The sequence below is a fragment of the Charadrius vociferus genome, unplaced genomic scaffold (assembly GCF_000708025.1).
Source record: "Charadrius vociferus isolate BGI_N301 unplaced genomic scaffold, ASM70802v2 scaffold134, whole genome shotgun sequence".
Taxonomy (NCBI): Eukaryota; Metazoa; Chordata; class Aves; order Charadriiformes; family Charadriidae; genus Charadrius; species Charadrius vociferus.
This window is the reverse complement of record NW_009648333.1, coordinates 1,280,497-1,301,064: the sequence shown is the minus strand read 5'-3', so window position 1 is coordinate 1,301,064 and position 20,568 is coordinate 1,280,497. Positions and strand designations below refer to the sequence as shown.

At 42.8% G+C, this 20,568-nt stretch overlaps 1 protein-coding gene across 1 annotated transcript in view; it reads right to left on the bottom strand.

Moving 5' to 3' along the window:
- The window catches only part of LIMCH1 (LIM and calponin homology domains 1), a 117,492-nt gene that overhangs the window by 4,088 nt on the left and 92,836 nt on the right, over nucleotides 1-20,568 (bottom strand). The window contains exons 13-25 of the mRNA XM_009885006.1: nucleotides 18,191-18,284; nucleotides 15,706-15,878; nucleotides 14,933-15,038; nucleotides 13,627-13,701; nucleotides 12,902-12,930; nucleotides 11,769-11,852; nucleotides 10,076-10,168; nucleotides 9,060-9,164; nucleotides 7,540-7,676; nucleotides 6,635-6,753; nucleotides 4,674-4,797; nucleotides 3,211-3,297; nucleotides 181-289 (exon numbers count right to left, since the gene is read on the bottom strand). Coding sequence (XP_009883308.1) covers nucleotides 181-289; nucleotides 3,211-3,297; nucleotides 4,674-4,797; nucleotides 6,635-6,753; nucleotides 7,540-7,676; nucleotides 9,060-9,164; nucleotides 10,076-10,168; nucleotides 11,769-11,852; nucleotides 12,902-12,930; nucleotides 13,627-13,701; nucleotides 14,933-15,038; nucleotides 15,706-15,878; nucleotides 18,191-18,284 — 1,335 coding nt within the window. The remainder of the gene's footprint in view (nucleotides 1-180; nucleotides 290-3,210; nucleotides 3,298-4,673; nucleotides 4,798-6,634; nucleotides 6,754-7,539; nucleotides 7,677-9,059; nucleotides 9,165-10,075; nucleotides 10,169-11,768; nucleotides 11,853-12,901; nucleotides 12,931-13,626; nucleotides 13,702-14,932; nucleotides 15,039-15,705; nucleotides 15,879-18,190; nucleotides 18,285-20,568) is intronic.

Here is a 20,568-nt window from a genome sequence, read left to right as displayed (position 1 = left end):
TCTGACAGCAAAATAACACATTAGCTGCATTTCTTCCACTTCTCTACAAACACACACACACACACACACACCCCAAACATGCAAATCCCTTGGTCTTCTCATTTTCAATTTCACATCTACAGCCCTCAATATACTCTCTCCTCGCACTTGAGATTTTTCTTAATAAAGCAAGAGACGTACCCTGAAGCACTGAATATGGAAATAAAGACCGAGCGTTTCAATAATCATGGCAGCTCCTTTTCCAAGAGGAAGCCCACAGGTAGAACAAAGTTTCTTTCCACTGACAGACCTAGGAGACAAACATGACTTTAAGAAAACAGAACAGCAACTGATGCTAAAACGTGGCCAAATGTTTATATAGGTTTGCAGTGAGGGACAGGATGGGAGGAAGGGCGACGAGGATGATCCGAGGGCTGGAGCATCTCTCCTATGAGGAAAGACTGAGAGAGTTGGGGCTGTTCAGCCTGGGGAAGAGAAGGGTCTGGGGAGACCTTATTGTGGCCTTCCAGTCCCTAAAGGGGGCCTACAGGAGAGCTGGGGAAGGACTTTTTACTAGGCCATGTAGTGATAGGACGAAGGGGAATGGCTTCAAAATGGAAGAAGGTAAATTTTGATTAAACATTAGGAAGAAATTTTCCACTTTGAGGGTGGTGAGGCACTGCCACAGGTTGCCCAGAGAGGTTGTGGCTGCCCCCTCCCTGGAGGTGTTCAAGGCCAGGCTGGATGGGGCTTTGAGCAACCTGGTCTGGTGGGACGTGTCCCTGCCCATGGCAGGGGGGTGGAACTACATGATTTTCAAGGTCCCTTCCAACCTAAACCATTCTGCGATTCTATGAAGGAGCATTGGGGGTTGCACATAAACACACATTGACCCTTCAGTCATGTTGCTGAATCACCCTGCACGCCTGCCTCGCAGACAAGTGAGCAGAGGACTTAAAATGCTTGAATGCACAGCAGCTCAGACCCATTTCCCTGCCAGTCTGCCGTGCTAGATCAAGGGACATGCAAGCCTCTTAACAGAGACCCAGATGGCAGGGAACCATGCCTGTGGATTACCCAGACTCAGTCAATGCCACAGCAATCAAAGCAGATACTCATACGAATTACCTAAGCCAGATTCTCAGCCTGGAAAAATTTCAGGTTATTTACAAATAGGTTTGCTTACTGCAAGTCCGAGGGCAGGGACGCTGCTCTTGCACCCAAAGAAGCTGGTGAAGTCAATAGTAGCAGCGTAATCGCAGTAGCACAGGCCAGGCACCAGGCACTCGCTAACTAATTTCAGTCTATGCTGCTGCAGCTACAGGCCTGTTAGTACTCCAAATAGTTAGAGGAAAGCTGAAATCAGATCCCCATCTGCAACGCAAAAATACTTCAACTCTCTTCTTAAGCTTCAGTCCTGTCTAGACCTTTCTGGTAAATCAGCTGGGTGAGGGATCAGGGCGCCAGGAATAACCAGTACCCTTTTCATGATGTTTTTAATGGCACTGCAGGTGTACTCTTGTATGTCTTTCGCGCTCTTCCATTCTCTCCTGTCTGCCAGCCTGCCAGAACTGATGTTCATCTACTGAGACAAACCTGAGACCAAAAGGGATCCCTTGTCATGTGTCATCCATGTGTTTTTCAGCCAGGGCTGAAACCGTGAGAGGAATTTCAGGATAATTCATAAGTTTCAAAAAGATGGTTTGATGAAATTGTACACAGGCAAACAAGCTTACAATATCTTGCTTTATGTTTTTGGTGCAACAACATAATAAGCCACCAAAAGAGATGGATCTGGACTGCATCATGGTAAAAAAGTCATCAAAAAAAAATATAAAAGAAAATGAAAAAAGAAATTGAAGCAGCAGAAAGACTCATCATGACCAGAAAACTGTCCTTACTTCCATCTAATCTCTGTCACTCCTCAGCCCATCATTCTTTATCCCATCATGTACAGTGAGAGCCCGGGCACATCACTGTCTTGTTGCTTCATTCTATTTATTCCTTTCAGAATAACTTCCCTGGTTTCTTCTCCTCCCCTACAATGTTAACCCTCTGGGTTACTCTTGAGTCCACCTTTGTTTTCACTTCTCCAGTATCAGAGTTATCATAAGGACAAGTTAAAGTGTTAAAACACAGAATAAAGTGCTTTGGGATTTGTTTTAAGAGTTGTTTTCTAATGCTTTAGAGGAACAATGAATTACATCCCATCCATTATTTCAAAAATTAAGATTTATTTCAGGAAAAGATCTTGGAAAAGGGTCTCAGATCGGGATATAGCTACTAAATAATATGAAGTAGCTATCAAGATTAGCTTCATGTAGCCAAAAATGATCTGCAGTCCCACCAAAACCGCAACTACAATTAACAAAACCAGAAGAAAATGCTCACATAAAAAACTCCCAATAGTTTCATGTCAATGCAAATGGTTTCAGAAGGAGGGCTTTGCTATGAAACATGAAGAAAAGCATTATTTCAACAGAAAAAAAAACTGCTATGGCTTCTGTGTTGTATGACTTCACCCTATTTAATGAGCCAACTGGTTTTAATACACCCCAAATTATCAGTGATTCTATCAGGTTACAGCTAACATTTATTTAGAGTTTAGTACATATATCTTATTGAAAACTGCACAGCTCATTGCCTGAGAGAATCGAATCTCCAGCATGAATGCAGGCAAACTAAAAAACAAAACAACAACAACAAAAAACAACAACAAAAAAAAAGCCAGCAAAAAGCAAAATGCATTTCAAGCTTGGAAATTAAGGGACGGATTTTTTTCAAATCAGTAAGTGCTGAAATGTCAGTCGGTGACAACAGCTAGAACATACCTTACTCCTCAGCATGTAACTATTCACAATGAAGACTATATCCTTTGGCTTAAGTGCTCTAACTCACGCTTTACTGCTCACTTTGACTGGGGCTTACATTATCCCATTTCAATTTCAGTAAAATTTCAACGATCAAGCACAGCAAAAAGCAAAATGCATTTCAAGCTACAGCTTGAGTCCTACAGCTGCTTTCTGAACTGTGTTATTTTAAAACACAACAACACTGCTGAAGTAGGCAAGAAATACGGCAGAGGGAGCTACATGTTTATTATGTGGATGGTTATGAATTGCAACATTTAGAAGAATTAATAGCGCATCCACATAATACTAGTGTGATTTAAACTGCAGCGGTTCACCAGCGACTACAAGAGGTATTTGGTCTGCAAAATTCCTTATCGACCTTTTGTACCTGTTGGGTGACTGACTCGGAGCAGCAGGAGAGCAGGGAGACGACGGTCCGGATCGGAAATTCTCATGATAGCCTGCCCTAAAATACAGGAGAGAAAATGCCTTTCTACAGCTGAAGAACAAGTGAAAACAGAGGTTTTGTATAGAGAAATTCCAGCTGATGGATTTCAGGATTCCCAGCTTTAAAGATTTTATCTAAAGAAAACATGGTATAAAATTGCTGTCCACTGCCATTTTGACACAATGAAAAATAGCACCTGTTTTTTTGGTTCGGAGTCTCGATCTGCTTGCTATTGCTGCGCCAGACAACTCACAAGGTACTCAGCCCTGTGCAGGCTCCTACCCACCTACCAACCCAATGTAGCTCACGCCATGACGAAGCCAAGGCACGACGCCTTGTGCTCTCTGCTGCTCGGGGGATGTGCTCAGAAGGACACTGGTAGAGCAGATGTGGGGTTGTTGGTGGAGGGTCTGTGCCCTTTACTGAATAAAAAGGAAGCTACAAACACCAAAAAATGGTTTATTACTATTTGTACCCATTCTACCCTACTATTTGTACCCATTCTACCTTACCATTTTGGTGAGAAAAAAACATGCATGTTTTATGTTATCAGAAATCATAGGATCGATTCAACCTCTCACTGCTTAAAGCTGTTTACAGATTAAATACCAATTTTCTTAAACACACATGAGCAGTGTGTTATGAGGATCAAGTAATCAAACCTCAATCCACATTAGTTTTGACTGGGTACAAGCTTCATAGAGGTAACATGTATTTTGCAGGAGACTGTGTTCATATATATGCTAATGAAAGCAGACCTTCCTTTCTCATTACATAGGTACACTTTTTGCAAATATTAGGTAAACATACCCCTTGTTTACTGAAAAAATGGTGTTACTTTTGAGTAATGCTCACTCAAAAACCCAAGGCAAAGCATCAGAGAAAAAAAAAAGCTCACCAAATTTACAGCAGGAAGAAAATACTAATCCCTATGTATCGTCTTCTAAAAGCTATAATCCTTAACTAGAAAATAGCAATCAGTGTGTGTTTAGAAGCTGCAGAATTAAGCTCTTGGATACGAACTTCAAAGAGGCAGACTTCACCTGACATTCCCACCCTGATAGTCAGCCACTTCCTGGCTATAAATGCTTGTCTCAGGGACTTAAAACAAATGAAGCACGTGAACAGTTACACAGATAAGCGTTTAAAGAGCTAAGCAGAAAGACAACAAAAAATGGCAAGGAGGAGGTGTCCTCCCTCGTGAAACCAGTCACTGGGTACCCGTAATGAGAAACAAAGTTTTAGCAGTCTTGGTGGGAAAGCCAGGAATTAAAGGTGTCTGCAGGACTATCCATGAGACTTAGCTGATAAAGAATGCTGAATAGGAGCATAAGGGAGAACAGAGTGAGCAGGACTGCTCAACCTCTGCAATAGCCTTTATTTTACGTTCTCACCTCCTCGTTTCTCCTGCGGAGCTCAGCTGTTGTCCCGCACTCTGGCCCAGGAACGGTCTCTGCCGAATGTCCTCTGCACGATGTGGGGACTGCTTTGTCAGCAACTGTTGATTCCAGGAGACATCTACAATGGGAGGTGAGGAAATCTCAATACTTGTCATAAAATGCTTTTGTCAGTACTTATAGACCAGCATAGCTTGTGCGCACACCATAAAGGAGACACGAGATGTACTGTTACTTAAAAACAATTTCTCAGAAACCCCACACAAAGTCAGAGGCAGGCTTTGCTACACCAGAAGACCTCTATGGGACAATGTCCCCCTGCATTACCTTCACATACACATGACCTGCCCTGCTTCTGAATCTCAGTTTCTGAAGGGGAAAAGGGAGAGTCACACAACCTTCCACAGGTAGCGCTTGGGAAAATAAAGCATTTCTGTCCTAACGAAGGAAGCACCAGAGAGACAGAAACTTCCCGCGGTGCCTGGGCATCCAAACTTCTCAATAGGAAGAGTTAAGAGGAAGGTGGGGTAGTCACTGCTCTCCACGAGCCAACTGATAAGCAGAATTCTTCCCTTGTAATTTCCTTCTGCGTTTCAGAGGGTTGCACAGGGCTCAGTGACAGTAACAGCCTCCCAGCAACACGCAGTGATCTGTGTGATGCCCAGGCAGTCGGCCACCCCATTTTTGAGATACAGCGCGCTGCTTGGATCCTTCCAGACAAATTTTGTGGCTCACAGGCTGGGGGGAACCTTACCCTGCCGTGCACCAAGCACCTGGTTTAGAGAAGAAAAACTTTACTGGGGCCTATTAAAGGCTCGTTCCCTATTTTTGGTATCAAGACCAAAGGAAAAACCTCAAAACAACCCTAGTTCTGACTAGTTTAAGGACTTAAGGAGAGAGCAAGGATGTGATGCTTTAAGGAGATAGAAAGTAGCTGTCAGAATATTTGTAGGGGACCAAGCTGATGAAGAGAACCTAGAAAAAAGCCTGATTAGCAGAAGTTAAAAACTATCAAACCTTTGAAGTTTGCTAACCCACTACTACAAATCCACAAAGAATGGATTGCTGGGTAATATCTTCTGCTTTCTTTATTTGAGCAACCTTTATCAAAGCACTAAGAATACAATAAAATCGTGCCAGGGAAAGCAAATCTGCTAAGTTTAATAAATTGAATTTGTATTTGGAGCAAGTAATCCATAAGCATTTCATTTTTTAGAATCATCAATTTTTATGCTAGAGTGCAGGCAAAAATCTAAAACTTGATTTCAAAATCTACATTTGCTTTCTGTCTTTAGTCCTATTTATTTACTTTCCACTGTTCACTTGCATTAGATAGTGATGCGAAATTAGTGATTTTGCCCTTTTTTAGGGTGATGCTGTTGACAGCAATGCTTTGGGGAAATTCCTTCATTCAAAAGACATCAATACTTATGGGAGCTTAAAAAAATTTATTAATTTTAAATGTCATCAGACATGTCTAATGACAAAATTGAGATGGATGTCACTTTAGGCTTGGCTTGAAAATGTTATACATCACATGTAGTGTTTTTTGCTGTGCTGAAACGGACATAAAGAATCTAATTAGCTATCAAAACACAAAATAAGTGTTAGAAATATGTTCTCTGTATTGAGATACATCCCATATATGTGTAAGATTATGAAAAAGATGGAAGATAACTGTGTTTGACTACCGCTGTGAACACGCAGGCCTATATATGAGATTCTTACCTGCAGCTGAAACGCTCACCTCTGATGAAAATAAGATTTTAAATTGCATCCTAACATGCTTACCTTTACTAAAAGGAAACAACTTTTGGATCTGAGACATTCAAATTTTGAAGATACACATGTACTGTCAATTTCCAAAATTCTTTGAGTTGGATTTCAAGCCACTGTAAATACCCATGAGCTTTCTACTTGGAAAACAATACATGCGTGTGAAGAGTCTTGATTCTCACCCTGAGTCAACGGCAGATTCAGCCTGGCAGGCAAGTTGCGCTCCATCACCTGGTGCTCCTGGTCACCTCCTTTCAAGATACCCATCTCTGTGTGTCCTGAGACCACTTTATTTCCACTGCTGCTAAAAATAAGTCACATTGTATAAATAAAGCCAGGAAAAATTCCACCTAGAATATAATGGCAAACCCAGATTTTTGAATATCAGTCTCTTTTTTGCAACAAGATTTTTGTTATCGTGTCAGCAATGACAAAACAATATACAGTCATGGATTAACAAGCCTTCAAACACGCCAAGTTTTCCTGCTTCCCTCACACACTGCCACTTACAAGCATGAAAGATCACTCCAGATTTGTGGAAAATGGCTTATTTTCCAGAGAAACACCTTTTCTCAGGGTTCTCTATCCAGTGTTCAGCATCATCACATGCTTCTCGTCTTTGTGAAAGCTGTTATTAGCAGTTGGGCAAAGACCAAGACTTTGAACACCATCTGGCAAGTTAGGGTACCACACTTCCAAGATAGCCAGGCAATCTCACACACATTCTGACTGAAAGCGGCTACTGCTCCTTTATTCCTCCAAATGGCTTGTGAAGCTTGTACGCAAGACACAGGGCAGTGACATACAGAGATGTCTGAGCTATCTGAGCTCCGATCTGGTTGATGTGACGGTTTCAGTAAAGCCATATTCTGAAACGGCAAGTCTTCTGGTACGCAAAGCTAGCAGTGCACATCACCATATATGCGTAAGCCTCCAGCAAGTGAATATCGATCAGGATTTATTACAGCTATCACCAGGCCACCAGATGCTGATGCTCCAGCATCAATCATGGGCAGATGTGACATCCCAGAAGTCTACAGAACACAAAGCTCCACAGGGCTAAGAGATACTCAGGCTTGATCCATACCTCCTCTTTTCTTGCCAGAGTTCATTTTCCTTGCTTTTCAGAGACGGCATACTGTCCTGCTCCCAGAGCAGCTTCTTCTGCCTTGTACCTTCTTTTTGTTTGTCGTCCTCTGGAGAGCTGTTTGAATCAGTTGTGTTCTAGAAGACAGCAGGGGAAGGAACAAGGAGCTTCTCTGGAACTCCGCATCAGCACACGCATGAGAAGAGCACAGGCTGCCCACAGATATATCACACACCTCATTGTCATTGCATCTCATACTATACAGTGGAATCATTTGACCTTTGTAAGGCTAACTTTGGATTTAACAAAGACTTCAGCTAAAACAATTAACTAATTGTATTAAATTGAGCACAAAACAAAGAAGTGAGGAACTGACCAATTATGAGATGGTGTCCAGGATGACAAAACAAAACTTCCCACCACATATTTTTGGCGGAAATCCTTGAATGACTCCGAGAGTCTAGACAGTCTCCCATTGGGCTTGGGAGGACTTTGTGAGGGACCTCAACTTGTCTCTGTCTAGGGGCATTATTCACATGCTCTGGGCATTCTCAAATAGCAACACCAGTACTACTACTTCCAAAATGGTACTGGAGTGGGTTATACCTGACTGGTGGAGCTTGAGCAAGTCATGGCATGAGATCCTTCACTTCTGGGTGCTGGCACTGCTCTGAACGTGGCAGAAGCAACTCCACCCAGGAAGTTTTTTTTTTCCACACTGCTACTCAGTGTGTGGAAAAGCGGCCATGGCCGATGCCCCTGCACATGCGCGATAAGAGGGGGCAGGAAGGGTGAGAGGAGAACCAGATGATACAGTACTCCTAATGCTGGAATTGACTAGAAAAAGGCAGATGACTTCTTGGGTGTGAGTGCCTTAAGCAGGAGAATATTACGTCTGAGAATCCTACATTTATTCTGCTGATCTCACCTGGGGTGTCATTCTCTGATCTCTGGTGAACACTTATTTAAATAGATGCTAGATGCATCGAGTTAACCATTTTGTGGCACATAAATAAAAAAAAAATTAGAAAAATCAGAGAGTGAACACTCTTCCATTTGTTTTGCTGCTTTCTAGGATGGATGGTGGGAGAGAAAAGGAGAAAAAGTGGGGAGGCAGGATTCAGTCTCATCTCAGATATGCTTAAAGCAGTCTTACACTCAAGATTTTGGATGCAGGGAAATCACTTCAGATTTTGTTGGCTTTGAGAAGGTAGTGAAACCAAACAGAAACAGGTGACTGTTTTTTCACAGCACCAGTTAAAGAGAAGCAGCTGCAAAGAGAGACAGTATCACCCTCTGCTCTAGTCCAAAATGGGATGGTAGCAGTCTGCTTGCTATGGCTTGCTATGGCTCTTCAGTTGTAAAAATACACAAGCTATAGCACTCTGAGGTATCACCAGTTATGGAAGGGATCCAGGGAATACTCTGTTCCCAGGCTTTGTTACCCTTTAGTGAAGAATGCCACTTTGCACTGAAGATGGTTCAGTCTTTATTGCCTCACTACTCCACGAGAAACTCACCACTGTCTTGTTTCCTTCAGTGGTAGAGGAAGAAGAGGAGAGGAGCTCAGCAGAGTTTGAAGAAACAATGAATGGAACTACAGTATCCTCAATTATCTTACGTTCCTAAAAAAAGAGAATCAGGAGAGAGCGGGGGTTAACAATACAGAACGTCAGCTATGAGCTTAAAGAGCAGAAACATAAAGTTTGGGTACATGTCACATTTAGATGGCAAGGTAAGGACCTGTGGTACCAAGAATAATGGTAACACCTCAATTTTTAATCTGCTTCAAGGTTTTGTACTCCCTTTCCTTTCACCATTATCACCTTTGAGACAGGATGTCCAAAACTGGAAAGAACATTCCAGTTGGGATGACAGTACTGTTTCTCACAACACCAGTCTATTAAATTTTATATTAAAAAATGGTACATGAGAAACTTACAGATCACAAGTATGGCCATCAAGCACAGATAATAAGACACCAGTTTGCATAACGTACAACTAACTAAACTGAAGACATGAATATTTTCCAATTTCCTGCAATAATGACCCACATACGACAGAAGAAAACCACTATCTTTTATATTGTTTATATTCTACAACCGCAAGCTTTGAACATTTCCTTAAAAACAAGGCCAGTTTACAAAGTATCTACATGCTCAAGCCCAAGGCAGACAACAATTTCATCTGGAGGTCCACCAAGTTCAGGCACCAAGTATATGCCAAAATACACAAGGTTCTGCCTCCAGAGGGAAGTCTGAGCGTGCTCAGACACAACCATACTGACTCACCCTGACTTGCACAGCAATCAGACACCTCCACCTCTGCGGAGCTTCTGACGATACCTGTCTAAATATTTAAATAGTTTTCCTCAGTGCCAATGGTAGCATTTAAGAGAAATAATCCTCCTGAGAATTCAGCCTTGAGAAGGCATTTCCTTAATTAATCTAGGTATGGGATTTTTTTAGGTACGTAAGTGGGCGCATTTAAATACAAAAAAAAGTCAATAAACAACCTCCTCCTTTGAGCCCTATACCTCCTCGTAGTATCTACGCTCCTCCTCTTCAACTTCTCTCTGGGCCTTTTCCCATTCCTCTTTCAGTTTGTCCTGCTCCTTCTGATACTTCTCCTGTAAAAGGATAAAAATACAGGTAAATTCAGAACATTCTGCATTAGGAGTAAACTCTGCGGTATCTCCACAGTGAAAATGAACCTGCAAAAAGTGGTTTAATCATAGGAAATAGGAAGATAAAAATTTGAGCATCCACGGGTGTCAAAAAAAGCTGCTTTTCCTCCTCTCCTCACTTGTTTCCAGAACTTAGATTTAACACCTTCAAACCACGAGGAACTTTTAACATACTAGAAGAAGTTTAGTTTGTTAGAAGTTTTTAAATCTTTGGTCAGAAATGAAATTTATGCTCAACAATTTCAATAATTCCTTGTTTATTACGTAGTATTAAGAGTTCCAAAAAGCTATCACTCACCCCAAAACGTTTGGGCATGGATTTTACATTAATAACTTCCGTGAAGTAGCATATAAACAAGAAGGTTTTGCAGATACTGGTACTAATTTAAGAGAGATGCCAGTACAATTTAATGAATGATGAATACCTGTGCAAGCTTAAAAGATAATAGTGTGTTAAGGTTTGAAGAGGATAAGCTTATAATTAACTAAGTAGTTTATTTTCCTCCCTGATGGAACTATTTCTTAAGAATTGTTTTCACACAGTTTTGCATGAAAAATTATCTCAAAGAGATCTTTAAAATTGTTTGACATAACTGGTTTGAATACGGGGTAGACTGGGGTGACTTCCCTATCCCTTTTACTCCAGTTCCAAATTCTGTTCAAATTAGAAACCACATCTGCCTAATCCAGAAGAGATGCATTTACTATTGAGAGAACACACACATATGCCAGAAAACTTATGAGGAAAATTTTACACCATTTTAAGAGGAAACAACGATATTAGCTAAAAAGAAATAATCTCAAGAAAGCAGTAGAGAGACACACAAGTCATTCTTAAAAGATGAAAAGACTGCATTTTATTATTCTCCATCCTTTGATGGTTGTTTGCTCTTCAGTTAGATGGAGGAAAGGTACGATTTTTTTGTGACCAAACCTAATCACAGTTTCAAAAGACGTTACTGACTGACAGGGAAATTCAAATTCTCAGGGCCGCTGCACTTCTCCCCGCTAGGACACAAAATCAGACCTTTCACAGATTACTCTACCACTAGGCAAAACCTGTGGTTATTTTGAGGGGGTTTACCCCCTCACAAAAAAACCCAAACCCTTCGTGTCCAAATTCAGCTTGATGTTTTCCAAGAAGAACCTGTGAACAAAGCAGGTTGTTCTTTAAAGAAGAATTGCATAGGCATCAGGGTCAGCAAATTGTCAGTATCAAGAAAGACCCTCCACGTAATTAAGAGTCTCACAGTCTATGCCTAACACACTTTAAATATAGTTGAGGATCAACATTTGTGTTTAACTCCTCACTGGGATGCAGAACTAAGTCCTTTTTGGTCTTTCCATTGAGTGGGGGAGACGTAAGAGTGCCCAAACCACAGAGAACTTATGTGTACGCTCATTTTATCACTCATTTGCAACAGAATTTGCTCAAGCATTCATAGAGGATGTGGAAAACATCACATGAAATGCCCAGCTTTTGTCCAAAGGGACAATTCAACAGCTGAACCACATGGTGGAAGACATATAGTTTCTTCCTTACCTGAAGCAAGCGTTCTTGCTCATGCTGCCACCTTTCCTGGCGCTTTCGCTCTTCTTCTGGATCCCAGGACCAGAAATTGAAACGCTTGCGTGAAGGCAAACCAAGTTATTAGACTTTGACACTACACTTCACAAGGCTACCAGAGAAAGCTGCACTTCATCTGGCCCACCCCGGCAACGACGTTAAAATGGGAAATTGAGAACTAGATAATGGCTCTCTCAGTTAGCAGATAATATTCTTAGCTTCATTGTCACTTGGCATTGCCCACAGGTATCCAGATGATAAAATAATCATTTGGTTTGCAAAGAAAAGCTTGGGAAACTTCAATTGGAGGGGGAAAAAAGGAAAAAGATCTGAAAGAAAGCTCCAAGCAGCACCAAACAGAGATACCTGCAGGTACTCACATTTAAAGAAAATCTGTATTTTTCTTTTCTATAATCTTCTGCGCTACATGCAAAGCAATTTGTGATTGTAAAATATATTCTCTCATTTCATATGGCTGTGAGCACAACAGCCTGTAGCCTTGTTTTAAACTTTTATCCATAACGAAATAAGATCTCAGGCTTCAGTAGGGATCCCATTACATGATACATTTAGATGTTTAAAATCCTTATAATCAAGGGTAATTTTAGACACTTGATGTCCTATTTCTTTCCACTAATGGAAGATTCTAATGTGACTGAGAGTCACGTTAGAATCCGATAGGAAGAGTTTATGTCTATTTTTATGTAACAAACAGAATATGAAACATTGTGTACTTTAGCGTAGCTTCTGCGGTGGTGGGTTTTGATGTACTTTTTTTTTTTCATTGGGGAGACATTACAATTGTGGTCTCTAATTTCTATGCATTTAAAGTAGAATGGGTAACTTGGAGTTGCATATTATTTTGAGATTATGAAGCTTTAGCGGTGCCAGCAAACCAGTACGGTATAGATAGCATTCCTTTCAGACAAGGGAAGAACACACAAATTTCAGATTCAGACCAAGTCTTGATTTGGGTTCTATTTTTCCTTTCTTATTTCCATGAGAAAAATATTCCAATTTGGGGATGTTACAAGACATTTTGCTTAAAAAAATTACTTTTGCTAAACACATATCTCTAAACCAAACAATGATGCAAAAAAGGTACTCACATTTGATTTGTCACCACTATCAGAATCAGCTATTAAAAAAAAAAAAAAAAAGGAAAAATTAAATTTAACACAGCAAAACGTGCTTAGGCTGCAATGTATCTGTATAAAAAAGCTTCATGTTAGTTTCCTACTTGCTCCCACAACCACATCCAAGGATGAATTGCAAGCAAATAAACCAGAAAAACAGATTAAACCCATCACCAACAAAACTACTTTTTATCTGGGTATAGAGGAGCACAATATTAACTAACATCAGGTTCTACTCTACCACTAGCTAATGCCATCTACTTCTGGCCACAGACGTTAGCAGTGTACAGACTGAGTGTTACCTACTTTGATCTACTTTTCCCTTCGCCATTCAATGCAAGGAAGGAAAAAGCACAGCAAAGCTAAAAGGATGGGACTACACTATTCAAGAGCCACAGTTACGAAGAGAGCCATTGTCATTTTCTATCCAAACATCTTTGAAAATGAGGCTGATTTAAAGAAATTAAGGAAAAGGTATTTATAGGCAAGTGATTTCATTTGGGTGCCTGAAACCAGAGCATCACAATGTGCAACCCAACAGCTCTTTGTCAACTGTGCAGCAGGAATTACACTTTCTACGAAAGCAAGAGGTAGAACAAGTCCCCGTGATCATCAGCTTTCACCCCAGCCCCACGTCCTAAGACACCTACGACTGGAGGCAGCAGAAGGGCTGAAGCTGGTCTTAGCGCCGCGTTTACCTGACTGTGAGAAAAACTGTGAGCGCCGCCAGTTGTTGCGAACCCTAAGCGGAACCGCGGCCCCGCGGGGCGGCTCTGCAGGCGACGGCACGGAGACAAAACAAGAAACACAAGCGCAGTCAAAAGGCGATGACGGACTCTCAGACCCGAGCCGCCTCAGCCAAGAAAGGGGTTTTGACTACTTTGGCCCATTGCAGCTAGTTTACAACAGAGCTGCAGATCACATGCACTGCCCATATATCAATGCCACTGTTGTAACGTGGTGTCTAACCTTACATGAGAGCCCTAGCAAACTCATGCGCGTCAAGGGCAGCCACCCCTTCAAGTCTTTGCATGGTGCTCGCGTTGGTTCCTATTGCAGATCCGCGTTTTAAAGGATTATATGATCCTTTCAGCGCTTTACGTGCTGTGAACACTAGAGAGCAGCCAAGTCTTACAGCGTCTCTCGGAAAATAGGAGCGAGACCTACAATTTGTTACTTGATGTTTGGATTGATTCATGCCTAACACAAAACGATGATCTAAATGTCTGTTTGGAAAGCACGTCCCCACTTAAGTGAGATTTCTATTCCTTTTCAGATAATCCTGTTTTCCACAGTGGTGCACCTTCAGTAGTTTCAATCTTGAAAACACTAGGATAATCAGTACACTACCTATACATAACTAGCAACATAATAAATTCTCAGAGGGAAGAAAAGTCTCTCTCTTTCATGATATCTACATATATGCATGTGTAAAATCAATATAAACTACTAAAAGCTACTAAACAATCTCTAGCAAAACTTTGTCATGAAGGCCAAAAGAAAAAAAAAAAAAAAAAAGAGTTCTGCTTGGCAAGAACTCATGATAGGTACAGGTCAAATTCAGGGATGTGGCCAGATATGCGTATTGTTCATCTGTGAAAAGGAGCTCTGCATGAGCAGGTGAGTGCAGAATTTATCTCCAGAAGTTTTTATTGTGAGATAAAACCAATTGCTAAGCCATTTTCATCTGTGAGCAGCAGTACTAATAAAATATAATACTCATTGTCATAGTACAGCTTTTATTGCTTGGTTAGGTATGTGCAAGATAGGGCTCTCCCTGCCCCCCAATTCGTGTCACAATTCTGCTGTTGTGTTTAAGGGGAACAGCCAGAAAAGTCCTTTGTGTCACAAAAGTCACACTACCAACATCAGTCAGTTGCAACTAGAAAGTAACCATTTTATCTCCAAAACCTTCCAGGTCATTGATTAGGCAATTCTCCCTGAATGCTGCACACACATATCCAGTTACTGTCCGGATGAATTCTCCAAATGCTGTTTGCTCACCTTGTAGACCAGAATTCTGCAGAGTAACTTGGCTGGTCTCAGGTAGCTTCTTTAAAAATGGCAATACTACGCTTCCCTCTTGTTCCAGGGCTTTTGGTTTCACCACCTGTTCAGACATTTGGGAGCAGAAAACAGCATTCAAAAATCAGCAGGTTCAATCAAAGGTTAACTTAAACCCTTTCTACTTATTTTCTGAATCAACATTATCAAAGACAAAGCCTCCGCCTCTTACAACACGGAGCTGCAATGCTCAAGTCCTGGAAATAACCGGTAGCTGTTTGTTGTTGACATTCCCACTGCCCTGCACACCAAAGCCAATCCTAACCCAGGACCAACATCTGACTTACCTGACAGAGCAGTATGGTCACGGCCATTTCTTACCTCTGCCACCACCTGCCCTTGTTCAGCACTTCAAGAGGACTACGAGGGTAAGCTCTGCTGCCTACACCTTCTGGATACTCTGCCCTCCCAACACGTGGTGGGACTGGGGTTTGCAGGTTAAGTTCTCATTTCTGCTCCAGCCAATTTACAGGTTCAAATGCTGCAAGAAGACACTGGGGAGCTCCTTTGGAGGGGAAACTCTCTGATGACCACAGGGTTTGGCTCAGAAACCATCCCCCAGGGTCATTCCCTACCACGCTGTTTTGAATGAACCCCTGATGTGACATTATATAGAGAAAAATACCAATTTGCACAATAAACATTTTCTTGTGAGATCTTTCTTCTTTTTTTTGTCTCGTTTTTCATTCACTCTCTTTCTTGCCTGTATGTACCTCCGGTGTAGCAGAGAGCTCTGCTTCCTTCTGCTGCTCTGTTTCAGGTTTCTTCACATCTTTCTCGTTTGAAGAAGCTTCCTCTGAAGGGACAGGACTGGGAAGAAATTCTAATCTCTTCACAACAGGGCTGGCACAAGCTGCGGTTGACTTGAATTGCTTTTGATCTGAACCTAATCCAGACACAAGAAATAATGTTGCAAGGTTAGGACATTTTTTCAAATAAAAGCGTAGACCTAGTTCTTACAATCCAATTTCTTACTGGATATATTGTAAGCCCATAAACTGGATGTTTCTTAAAAAAAAAAATCTTTGTTCTTCAAAACAGGCAAAATTAATCTCTCGGAGAAGACAAGGCTTTAAGGGTGAAATTCACCTGATGAAGCGTAGATGCTTACACTTGACCTGGGCACCATGGGACACCCTTCACAGTCAACGAAGACAGAGAGGCACTTCTTGGGCAAGAGTCACTCAAACTATTTCTGGTATTATTCTTTGGCTGAGATGAGCTGTAACATGCCTACACGTCACAACATGCTTATTGAGTTATAAATCTCTTTACTGGTGATTCCTGAAGTTGCGTGATGAATCCTATCTTAAGATGCCACCCAGAGAAGCAACTATACCACAATTAACGTGGTCTCACTGTCACATCACTGGCGGGTATTCCAGCTTGGCTGCTTCCACTAAACCATGTCAGTCGAGCATCAGAAAGCAAAGAAACTGTGCTAAGAGGAAGGTTTGGACTGGAATAACCTAGTTAGCATTCAGCTCTTCCAAAAATCCAACAAGTTTATGCTGGTTTATGCTGTCAGCTGGTACCACCACTGGCAGCAGAGCAGTTTCCAGCATCCCAGGCAGTGCACAAGCACCCAGACATCTCTCTAACTACCTAAAGCAGAGTCTCAGCTTCAGATCCTGTAGAGATGCACCCAAAGGCTCCACTAAGAACCTGCACAGAAGCAGAGACAAGAGCTGCTCCTGCTGCCTGGCACTCGCACACCACTTTGGAGCAGTTCCCACACCTTTAGTGGCACAGTGGTCATAGCATGGAAGTATCTGGCTTGTACTGAACGGCAGAGGAGGCTGCTTATTCTACAAGAAAGTCACACCCTTTGGACCGCATCTAACCCTCCAAAGCAGACATAATGAAAAGCCACGTTCCTTTCCCATTTCAGCTTTTGTAATGTTATCTCAGTTTTCCTTGGCAGACAATATTAAGCTTTGCTATCAATACATAACATTTAGCATTTCTCACAGGTGAGGAGCCTGACACAAGGCAGCTTTGTGATTTGTAGACAAATATCACCAGCTCATCACTGCTGACTCTTGAGAGGAGAACTTGGTTCACCACAAGATTGCAGCTTCTACATTATCTGCCAGGTGCAATTCAAGCTTGTTAATCTCTGTGCTTTGGCATCTATGAGCCAAAGTGATTAAGTCAGCTGATGAGCTCTTACTAACAGCCCATGTGCTTCAGAGTCTTGCAGCACATCAAGAAAAGACTGGATATGCTTCTAATCTCAGAGGAATGGTACCCCATTGATGTTTGAGGGCAAAGCTCAATTGTTTAAGTCACATTTACCCTCAACAAATAGGAGCATTATGCTTATGTGCCAATTATAGCCAGAGATACCTCATTTATATACCTACTTCAAACAGTACTTTTTACTTGCCCACACCAAGCTGAACTTTGATAGACCCACTTTAAAAAATGAACACCAAAAAAAGACCATGAACTTAGTGTGATACCAGGCAGTAGATAAAACGCCTACTCAAAGGTAACGTTTCAGAAACACCATTTTGTGGAAAGTAGCTTGAAATTTGACCAGTAAACTCCTTTCCCCAGACGAGGAATCATGCATAAAGGCTTTAAAGCCGAAAATCAGGAGCACGCAGAATACTGTCCATTTAAAACCCCTACAAGGACTGAAGTGCCTCTTCTTGTTCTCCTTCCCCATTTCTTAATGTCTTGGGGGAAAAAAAGTGTTAAACAGAAGCTATTACTGAAAGATAGTTTCTGCCCTTATTGCTTTCTGGTTACAGCTTGCTGTGGCACCAGCTTCTCACGCACACAAACGGCAAAGCAGACAACTTGGCATCCCAAGCAACGTGGAGTCAGGTGGGTCATTGCCACCACAGAATCACAGACCAGCCCAGGTTGGAAGGGACCTCAAAAGATCATCCCGTCACACCTTTCGTGGGAAAGGGAGCCTGGATGAGATTGTCTAGCACCCTGTTCAGTCACACCTTGCAAACCTCCAGTCACGGGGACTCTACCACGTCCCTGCAGAGGCTGTGGCAGCGAATGATGGTTCTTACTGTAAAAATTTTCTCTCTTATGTAGAGACTTCTGGCATCTTCCGCATTTTCTAATAAACCCTCTTGGTGCCGCTGCAGATGCGCTTACGGGAGTCCCGCTGCATGGTGGGCCTAAACCCCAGCCTGGGGTGGGCAAGGGCAGGGGTGAGCAGTGACAACCCACCTGGGGACGGGGACGCCAGGCTGGCAGGTCCCACGCTTCCAGGGCTGGCCTCGACCTGCTGGCAGGCGGCTCTATCTGCTTCCACCGGGGAGGCCTGCAGAGAAGAATACAGTAGAAACACAGTGAGCACAGCGTGGAAATAAAAGTATGTATTAATTCCTCAAGGCAGTACTTGCCGCTGCTTTGCGATGCGTTTGAACCGGGCTGGTTTAGAGCTCAGCAGGGAGCTGGGGAGCACGTTTCGGAGCAGTATGCGCCGCTCGGGTGTTGAATCACTGGGCTTTAATCTCCTTTTCAGCCCGTTCATCAGCAGCCATTAATGTGGTTGGTTTGGAATAGCTCCTACGAGCTTTTGAAATTGTAGGATATCTTGGATTGTGTTAGCTGGAGATAAGCATACATTTCACCCCTAGTTTCCTCTTCCAGAATAACACAAAAACGTATGCATTAGTGAATACATAGCACATACTAGGGTTTGAAAAGTGGCAAAGTAATTAAATACTTCCTTTATTTCACGGTTGTCTAAACAATCTGTTATCTGAAGGGAAAAGCCAGAGTCAGTATTAAAGGTAATGAAATACTTGAAACACTATTATGAGAGGACTGAAAAAATATGGTGAGACCATATCGAGCCAATAATCCAAATGCCTTTGAAAAGTCAGCTTCCTGACCCAGGACAAGGCTGCTGCAGAGCTAAAACCACACTGTCAAAACAAGGCTAGCACTTCAGCTGATCTATTTAGCAGCTTCCACCATACGCCCGCTTTCCCAGTAGGCAAATCAAGAAAAATCTGCAGCAAACCAACTGCACAGTGCTTCTAATGCATAAAAGATTTAGAAAACAGCACATTCAACAGAGGAAAACAAAAAATCAGGCTACTTTTAGGAATAAAAAGTAACATATTTCAAAAGTAGTCTACTGTGGACTCGCTTTCCTGTCCTCCTCCCACCCCTCCATCTTATTAACAGCTGCAAGGGAGGAAATCTGATGAAATTTCCTCTTTCCTGGGGGCTGGATTTGGACCTCCACGTTCTGCACGGATCCTGTTTCCTATCCCTGCAGACCCACATGAGCCTACAGCCCCTCATCCATCCGTGCCCCATGGAAAATAGACCTGGGCTCTCACAGCTCTGTCATCAGGGACGTCTACTGGCAGTGCCAACAGGACACCAACGCCTGTGGACACACTTCGGCTCCAGAGAGTTTTGCTATCAGGAATCCCAGCCTCTCCTCCTCTCTGAAGGGAGGCATGCTCCAGAGAGGGGCACAAAACGTGTCTGAGAAGACTCCCTACAAAAAATTGGTGAGGACTGGTGTGGGGCTATGGCCAGAAGCAGTGACCTGGGAAAGCCCAGTGGGCAGCGAGCAGTGCCGGGAACAAGAGAAGGAGCCCGCGTCTGCCAAGGGCTCTGCCGCCACCTCGCAGCAGGACAGGCGCCAGATCACAGCCATGAGTCTCTCCAAGTGGCAGTGCGTCTCCTCCGGCGCCTGCCAGGGCTGGCTGCCCGCCATCCTCCCCACTGCCTGGCACTGTCCACCGCACCCTCACCTCCGCCCACCCTCACCCTCTGCCCCAGGCAAAGCATGGGGACACATCCGCCTCCTGCCTAAAAGCAGTTCTCAAACTGGATGTGGCAGAGGGTGGAATACACACTCCAAAAATGCAGCATGGAAAGTTTGAGGACTTCCTCTCCACCATGTCCACCTGTGAGCGTGTCTATACCAAGAGCAAACAAGATACGGAGCTCCCTCTTCATGTGTCACACGCTCCAGGGAGGGGCGGTTGCAGAGAGATGAGGCACAGGCTAAAAAACAGGGCCCAGAGAAATGCTCCAAAGACTCCAAGTCTTGTGCCCCAGAGATTTGCCCCTTGCCACTCTATTACTCTTTTCTCCCGTATAATCCACCTCTCCCTTCCCCAGCCCATCGTGATGTCAGCCTGTGCTTCAGTGAGAGCTTTCTCACTGAAAGCCCCAGCAGAAGAACACTGCAACTAAAGAAAATTTCTCCTCTGGCCTCAGTTCTGGCTCCTGACACAACAGCAGCCAGGGAAGAAGCTACTGGGAACCTTTCCCAACCTTGCTCAGTGTTTATTTTTTCTCCATGAGGACAACCAGGCCAGCGTAACAGGCTGCCCAGACAGGTTGGGCCATCTCCATCCTCAGAGGTTTTCAAGACTTGAATGACAAAGCCCTTGGCAACCTGGTCTGATCTCATGCCTTATTCTGCTTTGAGAAGAAGACTTAGCTAAAGACCTACAACCTGAGTTATTCTGTCATTCTACAGAATGTCTACCTACAAACCTCTGTTAAACCTAAAAAAATGACTATTATCAAGAACTACTAAACAAGGTAGATTTTAACTGGAAAAGCAAGAG